Source organism: Papaver somniferum, unplaced genomic scaffold, assembly GCF_003573695.1.
Source record: "Papaver somniferum cultivar HN1 unplaced genomic scaffold, ASM357369v1 unplaced-scaffold_115, whole genome shotgun sequence".
Lineage (NCBI taxonomy): Eukaryota > Viridiplantae > Streptophyta > Magnoliopsida > Ranunculales > Papaveraceae > Papaver > Papaver somniferum.
Window position 1 is genome coordinate 3,322,128 of NW_020620492.1, and position 21,188 is coordinate 3,343,315.

At 37.6% G+C, this 21,188-nt stretch overlaps 3 protein-coding genes and 1 long non-coding RNA gene across 4 annotated transcripts; all 4 read left to right on the forward strand.

Annotated features, from left to right (window-relative positions):
* The first annotated feature begins 3,931 nt into the window (after nucleotides 1–3,931).
* Nucleotides 3,932–9,689, forward strand: LOC113329174 (20 kDa chaperonin, chloroplastic-like). The gene is made up of 6 exons (XM_026576140.1): nucleotides 3,932–3,939; nucleotides 7,237–7,505; nucleotides 8,662–8,843; nucleotides 8,933–9,088; nucleotides 9,409–9,486; nucleotides 9,645–9,689. The coding sequence occupies exons 1-6, from the start codon at nucleotides 3,932–3,934 to the stop codon at nucleotides 9,687–9,689; spliced, it is 738 nt and encodes a 245-aa protein (XP_026431925.1).
* A 155-nt stretch (nucleotides 9,690–9,844) lies between these two features.
* LOC113329227 lies at nucleotides 9,845–10,634 on the forward strand. Its single transcript, XR_003349762.1, has 3 exons — nucleotides 9,845–9,902; nucleotides 10,358–10,426; nucleotides 10,543–10,634. It is a non-coding gene; the product is annotated as an uncharacterized LOC113329227 (long non-coding RNA).
* Nucleotides 10,635–11,334: 700 nt separating this feature from the next.
* LOC113329175 (UDP-glycosyltransferase 87A1-like) lies at nucleotides 11,335–11,895 on the forward strand. Its single transcript, XM_026576141.1, has one exon. The coding sequence runs from the start codon at nucleotides 11,335–11,337 to the stop codon at nucleotides 11,893–11,895; it is 561 nt and encodes a 186-aa protein (XP_026431926.1).
* Nucleotides 11,896–13,655: 1,760 nt separating this feature from the next.
* LOC113329117 (UDP-glycosyltransferase 87A1-like) lies at nucleotides 13,656–15,415 on the forward strand. Its single transcript, XM_026576083.1, has 2 exons — nucleotides 13,656–14,283; nucleotides 14,383–15,415. The coding sequence occupies exons 1-2, from the start codon at nucleotides 13,776–13,778 to the stop codon at nucleotides 15,366–15,368; spliced, it is 1,494 nt and encodes a 497-aa protein (XP_026431868.1). The 5' UTR covers nucleotides 13,656–13,775; the 3' UTR covers nucleotides 15,369–15,415.
* The last annotated feature ends 5,773 nt before the right edge of the window (nucleotides 15,416–21,188 follow it).

The following is a 21,188-nucleotide window of genomic DNA, read 5'->3' on the forward strand; positions in this document are numbered from 1 at the left end:
ATTTCCTCAGGTGTGTGGTTGACTTCTCCTCGGCGAACCTGCTCACTGATCTGGTTCATCTCTTTCTGCATACAAGTTGTAAAAACAAGCAACTAAATCAAAATTCAAGCTTATGTAGCTACTATGAAGAAAATGAAGAAAAGACAACAAAACAAAACTACAGTAATAGAATAAGCAGAATTTTCATTCAAAATGCAGTAACTAGAGTAAAAAAGCAAAAGATAAATTGATCAAATACTACCCTATACAAATTTAAATTTCCTAGAAGATATGCATGAGACAATTCTACGGGGTAAGAGTCAGTGCCCAAATAAGTGGCATGTCTGTGAGTCTGTTACAAGTTGAAGAGAACTTAACCAAGTGAAAAGGCATGTGTCTATTATATCTGCACTATCTCTTTTTTTCTTTGCAGTTTCATTTTATTGCCTAAAAAGATAAAGTTTTTGCGACCATATCCAAACGGATTCAAGTTAAATATTGCAACATCTGCTAATCAAAGTCTTAGGAAGAATGAAAACATTTCCATCATACCAACAGTAAGAAATGCATAGCCAAAAAGCTACACAAATTTGAGCTACACATTGCCATCAGACCAACAGTAACAAATGACACATGCTGCGTATCTGGACCTTGTAGCTTGGGATGCTTAGTTCACATTTAGACCAACAGTAAGTCTCAAGCATTATTCAAATTTATTACTAGTAAGTGAAGGAGATTCGTACCTGCCAATCTTCACACAGTTTACCAAGCTTCTTAGCCTTGTGAGTTACCATGAACATACTGAGTGGATCAATCGGGAGATTTTTGCGCGCCTAATGAAATAGAACTTGTGAGTTTACCACCGTTAAAAGTAATTAACACATGAAGAACAAGGAAAAGGCATCAATGAATAATTTAAAACTTACCCTATCATACGCTTTTCTGACGAAACTCTCTGTACCATTGGTATGGTTCAGAACTTGTACCTTACATGCATCCCTTGATTTCTCAGACGCAGCCTACAATTAAATATAAAAATGAAAATTAAGAGACACTCCTTCACCAAAAATATAGCTTTTTACTGTTTCTTATGATAGAGAAATCATAATCAGATTTACAAGCAACTAGCTGGACACCGCAGCTCCATGTTAAAGGTTAACACATAAAATATAATTATCTAAAATGTCAATTCATTGCAAAGGGTAAGACCAGCAAATTTTATATACCTTAAACTTTACATTAGTGTTAAAGAAGTCACACATATAATCCCAATCATCAACATTTCGGATTCTTGGGGATGGATGTCGCAAAGCTTCCTCATGACTATCAAACGTTCTGTAGTAAACCGCCAACTCAGATCGATATCTAACATAAGCCAACCTCATTTGTGTTCTAATAGCCTCTTCAGAGTTTTCATCATCAGGTACTAAGATATAGTAATCCTAGAACAAAAAAAAAGTTAAATAGTGACCAATGATCAAAAAATTCCAAAGAACTAGAAAAAAATAGAAACGGTGAATTAAGTATTACCCTGACAAGTTTAGATACTATTGCTATCTTTTCTTCAGGCATGTTTCTAAACAAACGCACAGTCAAAGGGAAGTTGTCACTTTGGCGCACCCACATTCCTATCATGAGAATACATTCAAGGCTGAATGTACCCACCAAGCTCTTTTCAAAAACTTCCACTTTCAGTTTATCCGTGTCAGTATCTCCAATTGCAACTTTAGGAAGGGTGGTAATACCCCTAGTCTCTGTGCAAGAAACAGACATCACCCAACAAAATCAGTTTTTAGGATAATCGTGTTAACTATCAACTGTGACATAATAGATAGAAGTTAACAGATTTTACTTATAGCTGGTGGATGGGCAGAATCAGTTTCCACAGGAGAATTTGAAGCTTCCTGCGAAAAACCTCGATGACTTAACTCTGGTGATATATCTTCATTTTCAGCCAACTGAGTTTGTTGTCGATGAGACAATCGAGGACTCCTACGAGGTGTTTATTCACATGCATCATGAGCCAATAGAGTACGTCGTAGAGGACTCCTACGAGGTGTTGACTCACGTTCATTACGAGCAAACTGAGTATGTCGTCGAGGAGACACCCGAGGACTGCTGTGGTGCACAGATGTCGGTTGAGAAGCTGAAGTAGAACGCTTCCTGCTACGATTTTCAAAATCAAGACGTTGTGGATGAGATAACTGCCTAGAAGCAGAACGTTGACTGAAGTTGCCTTCAACATCATTATGTGGTGGAACAGATGATTGACGCTTTTCTACATCACCCAACAACAATGATCGTTTTGCTTGAATTAAACTTTGGGGCCTTTGAGTACTAGCTGCTTGTAATGCAATATCTATCACTGACTGTCTTCTCTTTAACGGCCTTTGAGGAGTTGTTACTGCTGCAGCAGGTCGCTTTCTGGACTTTGATACATTTAAAGACGTACCACCCATTGCTGCAGTAACCCCGTAAAAAAAACAATTAGATATGAAAAAAAATGAAATGATACGATGAACAAAATAAGGGAGAAACTACGAGAAAGGGGAAGGAATATTGTTACTGTTTACAGATCGCATATTAGCCGGCGCCCTTTCTTGTGTTGGTGGAGAAGAAGAGTACCGTGGAGTGGTCATGGGATCACCACGGGAAACTTGTTTCACGTGACCACCTCTATGTCTAGCCATTTCTGAAAACAAAAATCAGGCAAATCACTCAACAAGCTAAACTTCATAAGTTTACCAGCACCCAAAACTTACATCAAAGGTATAAATGACACAAAAAAATCTATAAAACTTAAATGTTCTTTCTTTTTTTAAAAGAGAACTATACAAAGCTTAAAGCAGCAAAAAAGATACATCAAAAGAAAAGAAAAGAAAAAAACCCTCTATTTCTGTCCATTTCTAAAACAACTATAGGGAAATCACTCAACAAGCAGACTTCACATTTACCAACACCCAAAACTTATAGCAAGGGTATATGAACTTCAAAGTAAAAATCCATGGAACATAAGGTAAATCAAAGGATTTAGAGTTCTTCCTTTCTTTTTAAGTTACAGGAGAAGTTACAGAGAAAGAAAGAAAAAAAAAAAGAACAAAGGTTAATGGAAGATTCCATCCAACCCAAAAACAAATGTAAAATAGAATTAAACAAACATCAAAAGACAAAAAAGAAAAAAAAAATTAATCCCCAAACTGAACCCTAGGCGGTGGAATCTTAAAATAACATACATGCCTGCTCAAAATGAGATCCTAAGCTTAAAATCAAAGCTTAAAGTAGCAAAAAGACAACTTCAAAGACTAAAACTAAAACTAAAAATCAATACTTTTGATGAATCCCCAAATTAAACCCTAGACAGTGAATCTAAAAGCTTAAAATCAAAGGTATGCATGCTCAGATAGGAAAGATGAACTTAAAATCGAAGTAAAGAACAATGATTTACCCAAGAATATAGAGTGCAATGAAGAGAGACTCTCGATTGTCCTGCAGCCGCTGCTACTAAACCTAAAAGAGAGAGAGAACGAGAACTTAAAAATGTGAAGATGAAACCCTAGCTTCTAACTTATACGACTCATACGGGTGAGAATATAGTCGATAACTTTTGTTCCCATTTCACATGGGGTGGAAACAGATTTACTCGGGGAGATTTCTTTTATTTTATTAAGATATTTTTTCGCCTAGTGAATGTTGGCGGGGAGAGTTCGCGCTCGGGAAAATTAACAAAATTTGAACCAAATTTTTTTGGCCTGTGAGTAAGAAGTTGGGGGGAAATTTGGCTCGCTAAATTACCAAAATTTAAACCAAATTTTGTTTGGTACATGTTGGAAAATTTGGCGCCCAGCCAAATTATTAAAATTTAAACAAAATGTTATTTGTCATGTGAATCACTTGTCGGGGTAATTTGCGGTTAAACAAAATGTTCCAATTCTACGATTGGCGACCAGAAAAGATGGCGATGTAATTTTTAGGTGGGGAAAAATTTATATGATACAAATAAGCACATACAGAGGTTACCGGCCACATGATGCTCGATACTTTTTCCGCACTTTAATTGATTTTTTAGTATAAGTAGAGTTGATATCAAATTATGAAGCATTTTACGTTAAACAAAGTGATTTTTTGGTTTTTCATATTTAGTACATGCATTTGACGACTTTTCATTTATGTGGGCATAAATGGGATGTCCCTATAACCCTTCGTCCCTCCAAAAAATGCGCACGCAAATCGGCTAAATGTGCAAAAACGTCGATCGGCATTATGTGGGCACAAAATAGAAGTGTAAAATGTAAATTTGATTGAATATCATATTTTGTCAAATTTAGATTAATCGCGGGTCCAATTTCTTCAATTTTAATTGAATTCATATTAATTTTAGGGTTCTCATTTCAATGAATTCATATTAATAGTAGTCCACTTCCGGCCACGTTTCGAGCTTGGAGCCACTTTCATTCTCGAAGTCGAAAAAAATGGGTTTGTTTAAGGTTTCAGAGAATATTTCGATGGAATCTTACTTGTAAATGGGTGGATTCATCGTTCTTACGAAGCTTCTAACTTATCGTAGTCCACTTCCGGCCAGCTTTCGTACTCAGAGCCACTTTCGTTCTCGAAGTCGCTGGAAAAGGATTTGTCTAAGGTTTCAGAGAATATTTTGATGGAGTTTTACCTGTAAATAGGTGGATTCATCGTTCTTACGAAGTTTCTGAGTTATAGTGGTCCACTCTCGGCCAGGTTTCGAACTTGGAGCCACTTTCTTTCTCGAAGTCGCCAGAAAAGGGTTTGTCTTAGGTTTCAAAGAATATTTCGATGAAATCTTACTTGTAAATAGGTGGATTCATCGTTCTTACGAAGTCTCTGACTTATAGTAGTCCACTCCCGGCCAGGTTTCGAACTCGGAGCCACTTTCGTTCTCGAAGTCGCCGGAATATGATTTGTTTAAGGTTTCAGAGAATATTTCGATGGAATCTTACTTGTAAATGGGTTTATTCATCATTCTTACGAAGTTTCTGACTTATAATATTCCACTCCCGCCCAGGTTTCGAACTCGGAGCCACTTTCTTACTCGAGGTCGCCAGAAAAGGGTTTTCCTAAGGTTTCAAAGAATATTTCGATGGAATCTTACTTGTAAAATAGGTGGATTCATCGTTCTTACGAAGTCTCTGACTTATAGTAGTCCACTCCCGGCCAGGTTTCGAACTCGGAGCCACTTTCGTTCTCGAAGTCGCCGGAATATGATTTGTTTAAGGTTTCAGAGAATATTTCGATGGAATCTTACATGTAAATGGGTTTATTCATCATTCTTACGAAGTTTCTGACTTATAGTAGTCCACTCCCGCCCAGATTTCGAACTCGGAGCCACTTTCTTTCTCGAAGTCGCCAGAAAAGGGTTTGCCTAAGGTTTCATAGAATAATTCGATGGAATCTTACTTGTAAATGGGTAGATTCATCGTTCTTATGAAGTCTCTGACTTATAGTAGTCCACTCCCGGCCAGGTTTCGAACTCGGAGCCACTTTCGTTTTCGAAGTCGTCGGAATATGATTTGTTTAAGGTTTAAGAGGATATTTCGATGGAATCTTACTTGTAAATGGGTAGATTCATCGTTCTTACGAAGTCTCTGACTTATAGTAGTCCACTCCCGTCCAGGTTTCGAACTCGGAGTCACTTTCGTTCTCGAAGTCGCCAGAATATGATTTGTTTAAGGTTTCAGAGAATATTTCGATGGAATCTTACATGTAAATGGGTTTATTCATCATTCTTACGAAGTTTCTGACTTACAGTAGTCCACTCCCGCCCAGGTTTCGAACTCGGAGGCACTTTCTTTCTCGAAGTCGCCAGAAAAGGGTTTGCCTAAGGTTTCAGAGAATATTTCGATGGAATCTTAATTGTAAATGTTAGATTCATCGTTCTTATGAAGTCTCTGACTTATAGTAGTCCACTCCCGGCCAGGTTTCGAACTCGGAGCCACTTTCGTTCTCGAAGTCGTCGGAATATGATTTGTTTAAGGTTTCAGAGAATATTTCGATGGAATCTTATTTGTAAATGGGTTTATTCATCATTCTTACGAAGTTTCTGACTTATAGTAGTCCACTCCCGCCCAAGTTTCAAACTCGGAGCCACTTTCTTTCTCGAAGTCGCCAGAAAAGGGTTTGCCTAAGGTTTTAGAGAATATTTCGATGGAATCTTACTTGTAAATGGGTAGATTCATCGTTCTTATGAAGTCTCTGACTTATAGTAGTCCACTCCCGGCCAGGTTTCGAACTCGGAGCCACTTTCTTACTCGAAGTCGCCAGAAAAGGGTTTTCCTAAGGTTTCAAAGAATATTTCGATGAAATCTTACTTGTAAAATAGGTGGATTCATCGTTCTTACGAAGTCTCTGACTTATAGTAGTCCACTCCCGGCCAGGTTTCGAACCCGGAGCCACTTTCGTTCTCGAAGTCGCCGGAATATGATTTGTTTAAGGTTTCAGAGAATATTTCGATGGAATCTTACATGTAAATGGGTTTATTCATCATTCTTACGAAGTTTCTGACTTATAGTAGTCCACTCCCGCCCAGGTTTCGAACTCGGAGCCACTTTCTTACTCGAAGTCGCCAGAAAAGGGTTTTCCTAAGGTTTTAAAGAATATTTCGATGGAATCTTACTTGTAAAATAGGTGGATTCATCGTTTCTAATCCATCACTCTTACTCAATTTTGGTCAGTCTCACTCAATTTCCCTCACTCAATTTGTGATCTATCAATTTTGTTACTATTAATTGCATTATCCACCAACATTTTGCTACTCAACTTATCGGTTTCCTCTTCTGTCATAAACTCTCTTAATTGCATTATCAACCAACATTTTGCCACTCAACTTACCTTAACTTTACTCAATTTCTTGTTATTTTTCGATACTTAGTACTATAATTTAGAGATCAATTACCGATGCAAATCACACAAGATGCTTCCCACACTAGAGATACCAATTATGATCCTCATGATGCATATCTAGCCAATTGAAAACACCAAAGCTACCAGATATGATCCGCATGATATATATTTAGCCAATAGGAAACAAGGATCTTTAATCGTATGGCTATAAACGCAAAACACAAGCATGGATTCGGATTACTACCTTATCCAACGGTGCCAAAACTACAGCTCTTATGTGGCGCGAAAACATCTTAGGGTAAACGAATTGGCGGGAATGTTGGCGCTTTTTTTGGGTGGAATCTAAAATTCATGTTTGGTAAATCTAGAATTGAAACCCTGAGGCAGAAACTCTCTCCTTCTCTCTCATTTGGAACCTTTTCACAGCTTCTATCTCACCTTTCTTTCTTTCTTTCTTTCTTTCTTTCTGTGTCTCAATTTCTGTAAAAAAACTCCGATCCATCACATATCTTATGAAGTAAAACAAAAAGTAAAACTTGTTTCCGGAATTAAACCTCAAATCCGTAACATCTCTAGTTCACAGTTTGAAAGGAACTCGAATCCCTCGTTTCTCTCTCAGAAATTGAAAGGGAATGACGCGGCCGTTACAGTTTTAGGTTTGTTCTGATTTCTCTTTTTATTCCCTTGAGAAAGTTTTGATGCTATATATTGTTCAAATCCAGGGTTTTATCAGTATGGGATTTGTTTGATTTTTGGATTTCTTGAGCGGTTCATTTAATTTTGGGGTTTTAACCAATTTATTACTTCGATTTTGTCCGGTTAATTACTGTTGACAATTGATTGATTCAATTTTTTTCAGTGAAAATTGTTTCTTTTACCAAGAATTTATCAAGATTTAGTAAGCTAGATATTTCATCTGTTTACTTAAATCTCTTTGGGTGTGCTCGTCTTATTTAGTTTTTATACAGGCTTGTATCTTTCTCTATTAGATGTTTTCTTCATTTATTTTACTTTTCTTAGATAGACTTTCATTGAATTAAGGAACAAAATTGATTTTCTTCAAAGTGGGATTTCATTCAATTGAAATGTGGGTTGAGTTTTTAGAATTGTCTGTTCATGTAATAGGGGAAATTTGAGATTTTTAGAAGTGGGTAGTGATGGAGTTGAGCTTAACAAATTGGGCTTTCTGTGTATTACAAATTTGTTACTACCCAAATTTAAAATCCCTGTGAATTTTAATCGTTTGGGTATTGCTTTTTCGGTTCTGATTGCTTAGTCATTGTCTTATGAATCGCTGCTTTGGGTTCTGATTAGAAGATATTTTTATTTAACAAATATGTGATTTATGTTGTTCCAGTCGGGCAGCCATGTGGGTAACAGTAGTCTGATTTGCTTTCTGTTGCAATACGAGAGAGTTTGTCAAAGTAAAGGATGATTGTGATGCCTACCATTATGCTGACAAGTGACAAGCGTTTTATGTTGTTTGAGTCATAATTGAGATATTAGAGGGTTTGTGAAAGAAAAGGCTCATTCTTATGCTCACCATTAGGCATTATGCTTTGGTAGATTTTTTTGCTCAGTGTGTTTATTTGAAGCCTGTTTAGGTATGGGATAACATTTGTGAACTATATCATTTCTATGCGAATCCATTGGATTCAGTTGCTGGTTCATCTTCATTTGTATGTGATAATGAAGTACCATGACTGTCAACTGTTTTTCAGGGATCCTACCTTTACTCACTTGTTGCTAGTTGGAATCTTTTTATTATAATTGACCTTGCTCTATTTTTTTTTACTGTACACTGCCCTCAAGCCGTTGGGAGACACAAGCCCTTGGGAGACAGGGTGCTTGTTGTAACCAAGACAGCAGAGCAGAAGACCACAGGTGGTATTCAGTCGCCTTCTACCGCTCAGACTAAGCCACAAGGAAGTGATCTCCTTGCTATTGAGAAGGGTAAGACCGTCGGAAAGGCCCAAGTCGATGTTAGTGTGAAGGTAATGATTAACTCGGCTAAGGGTATTTATCTTCTGTGTGTCTATGGTTTTGAATTGACATTAACAATTGTAAGCTGATTTGTTGGTAGACTGGTGCTCAAATCATTTACTCCAAATATGCCGGAACTGAAGTGGACTTGAATGGAGTAAGCCATCTTTTATTGAATGACAATGGCATTGTTGGTATTCTCGAGACCGAAGATGTCAAGGATTTTAAGCCCCTGAGCGAACGCGTGTTAATTAAAGTCTGTTCCCACTTTACATAGTCAGATTCTTCATAAATCTAGAGAAATTTAAGGTGTCGATATAAGTAAAGAATGGCTTGGGAGAGTAATAAATTGGAAAAACAATTGCACGTAAATTTTACAGGGGAGGGTTGGACCTTGCACTATGAGGCACCATAGTAGTATTGGGTTCATGTGAACATGGTTTCTTTTACCTAAGCAGGCAATATTTTAGATTGGGGTTGTTACTCTTTGCATTATTTTGGTTGTAGTATAATTTGTGATTACATATTTGAGTGATTGCCTATTTAATAGTGGTTCTTACACATGATCGTGTTCAGGTTGAGGAGGCCGAGAAGGAAACTGCTGGTGGGTTACTTCTAACAGAGGATAGCAAGGAGAAGCCCTCCATTGGAACGGTAAGAAAACTTCTGTTTTACGGGTTTGAGTTACACATGCATTACCTGCTAGGTTCATCTCAGTCAATATCCATGTAAGTCCTACCTTTGAGCTGTGTACAAATGTCCATTTAGAGTGCTTCAGAGTATACAATTGAATTGTACAAATTCTTATATAGGTATATCAGTTTGTCCTTTCTTTGTACATGTACTATGTAAGCTGATGTGACCTGTGCCATTCGAAGCAATAGCCATGATAATTTTACACCTATCTTGACATTTACTTAGGCAATTCCCCTCTATGTTTTTTTTTTATCATAGTTTGTCCATCATGAGTAGTCACTGTTTTCTTATAATTCTGCAGATAAAAGGTCATTCATTTCAGAGTTTACAAACACGAATGCAACACCTGAAAAACAAATCAAGCCATCAAAGAAGTAAGTCATGCATATCTCTTTTAACCTTGCATAATGATTGTTTGGTTAGTTATTCAGGAATATCAATTTGGTGAATAACGGGGAACTCATAAGCACATGTGTAACTTCAGTTCAGGGTAAATACTCATATTGATTCATCTTTAAAATACAACCTATTTAACAAGACAAGGAGTTCAATCATAAGTGTTCTGTATTCACCTAGTTGCCATAAACCATGAATCTAATGTCGGGTCTTTACAAAAGTTCGAAGATTGGTTCTGCTAGATCATTTCTGCAGACCGACATTTCTTTTTCTTTTTCTTTTCTTTCTTGATTGGCAGAACCTGCGGTCTTCTCAGCACCTTGCTTGTCACTAGTATATGCGCATACCCATTTTACGAATCTTGCTATAGTCACCATCTTGCATAATCTGTATATACTCACAAGGCATAACTAGTATTCATTTCTGCTTAAAGGTCTGGACCTGAATCAGAAGTAATTCAATTGCAGCGAGAGCTTAAAAAAAGCCTTCCGACCAACTTGAGGTGTGTCACTCTCTCCTAGTTCTTATTTCTGCTTCTGTTATCTGTTGTGTTTTCATATTTTAACTTGATGTATGCGTAATGACCCTTGTCGTTCTGTTTTGCATTAATATGAGCAGTTTCAAATGGAGCTACAAAAAGCTGTTGGAGGAGAAGAAAGTGGGGAGAAGCAATAATGCTTGCAAGCAAGTCATTATCTACACAAATCTGGAAGTGTGTTGAGTGATAGAATAAATGACTTGTACTAGTGTGAATTTTGAGTTTTTATTAGTGTTTCTCGGATTTTGAACATATGTGTCGATTGAATTCAGCTGTAAGTTGGATTAAGTGTAACTTGACACAAACAATTGTTTAGAGGAGAATTTGAATTACGATGGGTGTATATCTATTGGATTAAATTCATTGTTTTTTTCGAACCCTTATGCAGGATGATTAGTAAAGTGTCCAACCAATGAGCTAAGCTAGCTACATGCTCGTGATCTCTTCTGATTTGGTGATTCTAAACTTGGTTGCTGAGACAGGTTTGACCGACCAAAATTTATTTTGACTTGCTAGTCTGTGGTCGCTTGACGTAAATAGCTACTAACCTACTATGGCACTCGCTATACAGAACTTGGAAAAAGTACTTGAACAACCAAAAATATTATTTGGTAGCTAAGAAGTAGCGGTAACAGGTTAGCAACCGCTAAAACTTATGGTAGTCGGAATTTTGGTTGCTTGACTGTTAAAGCGACCAAAATTTTGGGCTCTTGCTAAGATTTTGGTTGCTCAAACCAAGTTTTCTTGTAGTGTAAGTATATAAACCGGGAAGAACATTCTTATATAGAAATATAGAATGGCTAAACTCCCAGCCTATAAGCTTCGTTCTGTACATCGCATTTGGAAGCGTCGTTTCAATATCAGGGGAGGAAATGGAGGAAATCTTAGCTGGGTTGCAAGCAAGTGGGGTTCGATATTTGTTGGTTTCACGCGGTGTGCATCTTACTTCCGGTTACATACATGGTGGCGATGGTGGTGAGTATAATAAGAAAGATACCAGAAGTCAAAAATTTATAGTCCCATGGTGTGATCAATTGAGGGTACTTTGTCATTCTTCAATCGGAGGATTTTTGACTCATTGCGGGTGGAATTCGGTGATGGAATCGCTATATGCAGGAGTACCCATGCTTACATTTTCAGTATCTTTTGATCAAATTCCAAATAGAAAACTTATTGTAGATGATTTGAAAGTTGGAATGAAATTTACCAAGGAATTTGGGGAGAAAGCATTGGTCAAAAGGGGTGAAGTTGAAAAGATAGTGAAGAAGTTCATGGACATCAATAAAGATGCAGTTAACAACGAAGCTAAGGAAATGAGAAGAAGATCAAGTGAAGTCAAGGAGATGTGTAGAAAAGCACCGGAAAAAGGTGGTTCATACGACACCAACCTCAACGCTTTTATCAAAGACATCCTCCATTTCCCTGGTAATTAATAATGTTAATAATCATCAAATACAGTAGATGAGAACTGAACTATTGACCTACAGCATGAAAGTCGGCCTTGTGGCAAGCTGAATAGTACATGGTATTATGGATATTGTATATCATTAGACTGTGTGAAAGTGCTTTAATATTGTGTTTTTATTTTCTTTCTTTTTGTTGATGGTCAGTGAAAAATAAGAGAAATGCTCACGAATTTTGAACTTTAGCTGTTAGAAATTTCCGGGTCTAACTAACCTCGAAAACCGGCTTGTAAGGTTAGGGTTGTCCATGGTTTATTAAGCATGGATCCTAGATTGCCCTAGGCGATATGGTACTATTTAACACCCCCTCAATGACTAGGGCTACACTGAACTGACGGGTATGACAGCCGTTGACTGGGCTACACTGACGGGTATGATACGAAAGCCGCTTACTGGGCTACACTGATGGGTGATACGGAAACCACGGACACACGGATGGACATGGGTGGGTTGAGAGGGGACTGGCTCTGATACCATGTTAGAAATCCCCATGCCTAACTAACCTCGAAAACCGACTTGCAAGGTTAGGGTTGCCCATGACTTATTAAGCATGGATCCTAAGTTGCCGTAGGCGATGTGGTACTATTTAACAGACCGCGGGTCAATTCCTAACAGTTGTATATATATATATATATATATATATATATGCATCTACCATCTACCATGATTCCATCATTATCTACATGCACTGTGAATCCGGATGCTAAATTCATCCACCCATGATTTCCGGGAAACCCATATCTTAAGTCGAAGTGAAACTTGATCTGCAAGAGTGATTTTACAGGAAGTCTACTTTGTAATTAATTAACCCAACTTTTTATCTAGCGATCTGTTTCTTTTAATGTTTCATGTATTAATCAACTCCCAGATAAAAAGTCTACTGGCTTCGTAAACCTAACCTCTCTACAGTGGACCACCTTACGGGAAACTGAACAGAAATGGGGATGGATTGCTCGACCCCTTTTAAACCGGTGACTGTTATTATAAATGCCACCAAATTTGAGATGTCAATTTCGCCTTCTTCATTTGACCTACGGATGGAGAAGTTTTGGTTCGGATTCTCCATTTTTTTTTTCCGTGGCAGCTTGAATTTTTTGAAACTTTGGTTTCCACAAAAACATTTTAGAGTATTTTCTCTTGTTTTATATACTGAGAACACATTTCTTCTTTCATGTTTTGTTTGTTTCCATTAGGAAGGGAGCCCCTTCCCTCCCACTCACATAGGCGGTATTCAGGAATCCACTGTACTGCTGCTACCTATGGATCCTCTCAAAACATGTATAACCGGATTTTGCGCCACAGTAGTTGGCGTAAACATGGTTATAAGATATTGACCCAATTATCTCCGACTATCCCCATATTAATTTATTTCAGGTAGTTTTTAAAAGGAATAAACCAACCGAATCTTCTTCCGGGTTAAAAGAAAAAACTCTCTGAACAAAATATTCAGATGAATTCTAAAATAAACATATCGGTTCCTTAAAAAATCCTCTTAAACCAGTGAATTAAAGGATAAGAAGTAATTCAAATTACGTTCATCCATTAAGTGATTAACCTTACTTAGTTTTATAACCAGATTAACGAAAGCATGGAAATCCAAAACTTTGTTCATATCTTTGTATTAAGCAGTAGCCAAGAAGCATCTACGCTGAAACGTACAAACAAAGAGATGAGAAACAAAACCAAAATGCAAGTTGAAATTAATAACCGTATAGCGCAGGTTATCTTGTTGCTGCAATATAAAGTACTTATAGCTTCTAATCTGGTCCAAACTCTTTTCATATATTTGGATGCTAGCTAGAAAAGCTGTTATTCAAAATATAACTCTAGTGGTTCAGCTTTAGAGAGACATGGAGGAGATCAATCAGCAGGAACCCAAATCAATGGAGAGATGTCACATTATTGCAGTGCCTTTTCCAGCAAGAGGACTTATCAATCCGATGATGAATTTTTGTAAACATTTAGCTCATAAATTAGGTGATAATGTTAAAATCACTTTTGTAGTCACTGAAGAGTGGTTTGGCATCCTTGATCTAGCTCCAATACCGCCTCAAATTCATCTCCAGTCAATTCCCAATGTGATTCCTTCGGAGTTTGTAAGGTCATCAACATTAGACTTTGAGACTTTCCTTGCAATCGTAGTTGCAGAGATGCAAGCTCCATTCGAGAACGTTATGAATACATCTGAACCGGTGACTGTTATTATAGCGGATTTCAGCTTGATATGGGCACTTTCAATCGGCAATAGAAGGAATATTCCGGTAGTTTCGTTCTGGACGGCTTCATCATTTATGTTCTCCGTGTTGTCTCATGCTGACCTTCTAACTAAGAATGGGCATAGCCTTGATCACTCATCAGGTACGTATTCATGCATATAGACTTATAACCCGGTATATATAGTTTGTCACAAAAACATAAAAGCCATGTCGATCTAAAGTTTCCTTTATTTTGTGCAAGATTGCGATGATGAGGTGATAAATTACATTCCTGGAGTGTCGCCAACAAGATTGACAGATATGCCATTGTTGCCCCGAGGAAATGACCCCAAATTCAACCCAGAGATGGTAGCCTTCACTTTGTTGGATAAAGTCCAATGTCTTATTATTCCTACTTTTTACGAGCTTGAACCTCAAGTCACAGACACTCTAAAGGAAATATTTCGATTCCCAGTTTACACGATTGGCCCTTCCATATCTAACCTCGACACTACCATTAATCAGCATCATCAAATTCATGATAAGAAAAAAGAATCAGCTACAATTAAGTATACAAACAGCGAGGAACTTTATTACTTAAAATGGTTAGATTCCCAGCCTATAAACTCCGTCATGTATATCGCATTTGGCAGTACTGTTTCAATTTCAGGAGAACAAATGGAGGAGATATTGTCTGGGTTGCATGAAAGTGGCGTTCTGTATTTGTTGGTTTCACGTGGTGCTGGGTATCTTACCTCAGGTATACATGGCGGTGGTGGTGGCGACCGTGATGAAAAAACTACTAGTAGTCGGAGATTAGTAGTGCCATGGTGTGATCAATTGAGGGTACTTTGTCATTCTTCAGTTGGAGGATTTTGGACTCATTGTGGGTGGAATTCGGTAATGGAATCGATATACGCCGGTGTGCCCATGCTTACATTTCCGATATATTTTGATCAAATTCCAAACAGAAAACTGATAGTAGATGATTTGAAAGTTGGAATGAAAGTCATGAATGAGTTTGGAGCTAAAGCACTGGTCAAAAGGGGTGAAGTTGAAAAAATCCTGAGGAAATTCATGAACATAAATGGAGAAGCAGAGGAAGATGTTAATAATGAAACTAAGGAAATGAGAAGAAGATCAAGTGAACTCAAGGATATATGTAGAAAAGCACTTGCAGAAGGTGGTTCATCCGATACCAACCTCAACTCTTTTATCAAAGACATCCTCCATTTCAATGGTAATTAATGATGTCATTATTAGTCTTATTATGTATGTTATTATTAGTCTGTTGTGCTGAGACTTGAATTAGTGACCTCAGGTAATAGTATCACAATAGATCGATGGAAGTATTAGTCTTATTATGTATGTTATTATTCTCAAAAAATCATATGTCTATTTGTTCAGCGGAAGAATGATGAGCTACTTCTCGCAGAACACCACCACGACCTCCTCCAATAACCTATACCAACCTATAATTATGCATGCGCGTGGCTTCACTTCAAATGGACTAGCGCACCTCAGTTAACAAATGGATTAATCGATGCAAATGTTTTTTTTTCTTTTTTCTTACCCGCTTGTCTAAAGGAGGAAGTTATTGCCAACTGGAATCTGCGATACTGTTATAGGTTGACGAAACCATTGACTTTAATTAATTAGCTGCAGTAATGTAAGAATAAGATAATCGTGGATTCATGATGATTACTTGCACAATACTATTCTACTAGAGACCCATATATCGAAGGTGGATCGTTCTCATGTGCACGTTGAATGCTTCAAAAAAAAAATGGAAATCAGCAACTCTGGAGTCTAGTTTGTAAGTTTGAGTGCTACATGACGTACGGATTCATATTATACAATCTAACTATGAGAAGTTTCCCTTCGGTATGTGTGAAGATGCGTCTGCTCCACGAAAATAGGGTTTGCAACATTTTGTAGAAATTACATGATGTAGATGCTTGAACGGAAACTCAGAAACAACACGTTTAAAGGGACGCAAATACAATGTTACCTCTCTTCCCATTTGGACTTCAGTCTTTCTTCCAGACTAGACAATGCGAACACAATTCATCATTTTTGGTAAGCACACTCAAAAGATATTATCAGACTGTAGTAAGCAAGCAATTCTAATTTTGAGGGCATTTTAACTGTAACAAAAAGTTGAATGTGTGCTACTGAAAGGTTCATGACATATACTGCACATTTTTTGCTTTTATCTCCATGAGGTCCTCCGAAAGCCACAAAACTAATATTGCTTCCAAACTGCATTGTGATGTGAACTTAGTATTTCTGTGATTACTGATTCGAGCAATCATGTGTTACGGAAGGCAACGTTACCACGGTTCTGGATTTGTCGAGCCAGATTGGGGAAACATGTTCCTGACGATGGAAAATATAAACTTGAGATTAAAAACCTCCATGCCCTCTGAAACCTCAGTTTTACGGCTCATCCTAAAACATTGCAAACCATTACGTGTCGGTTAGGCCCAGCCAACACCATTTATATTTACGTACTTCATTCTATTCATATTCGACGACAACTCTTTCCACAGCCCTAACCCTCCATGTTGTCTCGGTGACTATTCCATAAACCCTAAGAAGATTTTTTGTTCTCTCAAAAGCAAAATAAAAGGGAATAGTAAAAAGGTTTCATGGAGTATTTAAATTTTCTTCACGAAGAAGTTACGTTAGATATCGTAAGTCGGGTACCAACTGAGTTAGTTTTGGACTGCAAATTAGTATGCAAAACCTGGAGAAATCTTGTTCGACAGTGGTTCTCGAAGATGCACTTCGATCATCATAATCATTCTTTCGAATCTGGTAAGCTGGGTTTTCTTGTTGTCACTGAAAGGTTTTACTATGTTGAATATGATGACAATCATGATGAGTCGACAAATTTCATTCAGAGAATTAAAAGGATCAATTTGACCTCTCCGATTAGGGATGCTGAGTTTGTCAGATCTTATAATATGGTTTAATTTGTCTTGCTGAAGGGCCATCTGTTTGTGTATGTAACCCTATCACTAGAGAACTTGTTATGCTTCCGGATATTAAGAGAGATTCTTGTGACAATGATGATCAATATGATTGTTCCATGCATGGATTTGGTTATGTTTCTTCAACAAATGAATACAAAGTTATAGGAATGGGTAGTTTGGGGACCTATGTACAAGTCCATATATACACTCTAGGTAGGGGCAGTGGATGGAGAAACCTTGGAATTTTCAATTTTGAATCCAGTGGAAATGGTATTTTGCCAATGGAACTCTTTATTGGCTGGATGATAGATTAGAAATAATTGAGACTTTTGATTTGGCTGGAAAAGTTTTCTGAAAATATTTCACTACCAGACTTCCACAGTGATTCGCATCAATGTGGTGTAAACGTTTTTGATAGGTTTTTGTCTTTTGCTATTAATCTGGACGAAGAAGGAGATGGATTTTATGACATATGGTTATTGAAAACCAAGAATGACAATCATGAGATGAAAGAACAAGAAGAACACCAGTCATTGGGTTGGAGTAAAGAGTTTAGGGATTACGACAACGTTTTAGCGGTTACGAAGGGCGGTGTTGTGTTAACTTATATCTATTATTATCTCAGCATTTATTACACAAAAACTTCAACCTCAAAAAGGCTAGTTAAGTTTAAGAATAAGTTTGATCACGTATCCCCTCACGAGAACATCTTAGTTTCCCTGAAAGAACTAGGGGAAGAAAATGCAATAACAATAGATGTTGGATCCATTAGAACGCACGCAAAAAAAAACCTCCATGCCATGACTTTTTCTCTCTCCTCCGTTCTCCAAAACCACAATTCTCTTCATCCCTTTTAGTGATTAGATCCTTTAGTTTTCCTCTCTTTAGACCCATTAGAACATGTAGAACCTAGAACCAACATCCATGACTTCTGAGAATCGATTTGTGACCATTGATAGAAAGTTTTTTAGGGTATCTTGTAGCAAAAAAAAAACATCTGCAACCATTACCCTAACTGAATTCCATTCACATGGTAAATTGAATGGATTATTCACCTTCAAACTAGCTACAGATTTACAGATATTGTTTTATGAAGCTGCAAAAAATGGTGATTTGGGAAGAAACGTATGGAAGTATGAAGATAATCAACATTGGTTTTCTGCAACCAAGCTTCACAATGACAATGGATTTTATCTGTATATCCTTCTTTCAAGACCAAACCCTAAGACATACCCTGTGTCATTTTACATCCCATCTGGTGAACGTTTTGAAGGTTGGTTTAACATTGCTTCTACAATGGAATCCATTGTCACTTTCTCTGCATCTTTATCAAAACCTAAACCTCAGTTTCAAAACCCTCCATCAAATCAATCCCACCAAAGAACTTTCACTGATCCAGATACCACCTATGCTCAATCCCTGTTCTCTCAAAAGACAAATGCTGATTTATATGAGAAACCTAAACAAACCAATTCACCTTTCCTCTGTAACAGATATGCTGCACCATGTTCTGTCAAATCAAAAAACTCCAAATATGGTCAATTCATCCATCTTGATAATGGTCGAGCTCAATTAGGTGAATGGGGTAATGCATTTTTGATTTCTTCATCTAAAAGGGTTAACTCATGGCCGCAAGTTGGAAAATTACTTTGTTTCGAACTTGAAATCCAGTCAGCCTTTGAGTTATTTCCTATTAACTCAACCCAAGCAATATTTTATGTGGATGACGATTTTTCAAGATCAAATGTAGAATTCAAGTTCACTGCACACAATGTTGTATATTCTATCTTTAGGCGGCATAAACAGATTTGGGGTTCTGCAGCTGTCCACCATTATGATTTTCATATTGAAATTTTTGGCAACCCATATCAGTTCTGGTCAATTGAGGTCATTCATGCAATTGGAAACATATGTGGTGAGATACTTGTGATCGATGCTGCTGCGCTAAAGCCCACAAATCTGCGTGCCATGCGTATGAAAGTCAGAAACAAGAATGGTATAAATTCCATCCCTAGAGTGATTAAGATCTTTTCAGGAAAGCAGATGTTTACTGTGCATGTCAGAGTGACGGGAAAGTCTTCTCCGGCTAACTGCAACTTTCTTATTCAACCACCACCAAATCAGGATCGAGCTTCAAAGAAAATAACCGTGACTCCTAATATGTTGGAAACCGGTAGAGAAAAAAAGAGAAAGTTCCTCCAGAACAGCTATAATGTAACCGTTACATGCAAGGATAATTCGCAGTCAAAAGAGGCTGAAGAAAATATTACGGCTCTAAATACATCTGTTATTAATGACCAGAAATCTGCACTTATTGTGCCAGCAAAGAAAAAGAAGTCCAGGAAAAAAAGAAAATCCATTTCAAAGCTTGTCCGACAAATTTGGCGGCAGGTTAGCAACCTAAATTTGTCAACACAGGATATCGGTAATCCCGTTGCCAATCTACATGTTTCAGATGAGGTGGCAACTAACGAGGATATTGACAAGGATATTGAAGTAGTGAATCCTCATACCACATCAGCATCTTTCAGACTGTGCATTCCAGAACTATCACTGGAAAATCATACATCAGAAGTTGCACCAGAAATAAACCACCAAACAGCTTTACCTGATGCAATCCCAACACCTTCATCCCTTGTACCCATCATTAATAACCTCATTCAATACCCTAATCCTTCTTCACTCCATATTTCATCCTACACAGGAAACCATAGAGTGCGTCAGAAATCCCATCTCTTTAACCCAAAAACAGTTATCTCTTCACTTCAACCCAAAGACCACCAGAAATTTCATTCCTTCATAATACCTACTTGGATATGGATAGAAGTTAACCGTCTATTTGATCTTGGTGTCAAGCTTGGAATTAGTTTTCCTAATATGCCGAACCATGCTAGGAAATTCTTATTCTCTAAGATTTCCACATCCGGACCAGTCTTAAAACCCATTCCCATTTTACCAACCAAAAACCAAGTAGTCAAAGACTTTGCTGTTCAGAACCTTATTTGCACTAACAGTGTCGACAATATTTCTGTGCATGAAGAAAGGCAACAAGTTCTGCCTATGATGGGTCTTGAGGACTCATTTTTTGTGAATATAGAAGATGTTGAATTTTGCTCATCAGAAACAAGCTCACTTGAATACCCCCAGGTTTTGAACCTACCACAAAAGACATGTCAGATGATGCTTGCTCAGGTGTATGTCTGGTTAATGATCCACAACCGGTCGTACCCATGAAGCTAAGAAATGAGTTGAAAAGATTGGGTATCTCTGTTGAGGTAATCTCTTCTCCTTCTTCAAGGACAAGAAGGTCAGCTAGTTCTAAGGGCAGATACAGTTCAAAATGAGTCTTAAGATCCTCACTTGGAACGTAAGGGGTTTAAATTCTAGGAACAAAAGAACCGTGGTGCATAAAATGATACAGATGATTAGGGCTCCAATCATAATTCTGCAAGAAACTAAGATGACGCACTGCACTTCTTGGGACATTAAACGGATTTGTGGGTACAAGAACGTTGGTTGGACCTTACAACAATCTGTAGGAAGCTCTGGTGGCATGTTAATTCTTTGGGATAGAGATTTTGTGGAGGTCTCTGATTCATTGGTAGGTGAATATACCCTCTCTATACTTTGTAAGAACAAGTTAGACAACTTTCAATGGGTTCTAACAAATGTTTACGGGCCAAACAAACCAGTTGAGAGAACTGAATTTTGGATTGAGCTGGATAACGTTTGCAGGTTTTGGATTGATCTTCCTTGGTGTATTGGTGGTGACTTCAACACAATTACAAAATGTGATGAGAAAAAGAGCTGTACAAGGATCACAAGAAGTATGATGAAGTTCAATAAGTTTATAGTTGAACATGATCTCATTGACTTGCCTTTAAAGGGTGCAAGATATACTTGGTCAAACAGACAAGCTAACCCAGTTATGTGCAGATTAGATCGATTTCTTATCTCACCATATTTTGAACAACACTTCCCTTTTGTTTCCCAATTAGCCAAAGCCAGACCTACCTCAGATCACATCCCACTCTTATTAGACATTTCTGACCCCTCTTGGGGACCTAGTCCTTTTAGGTTTGAAGTAATG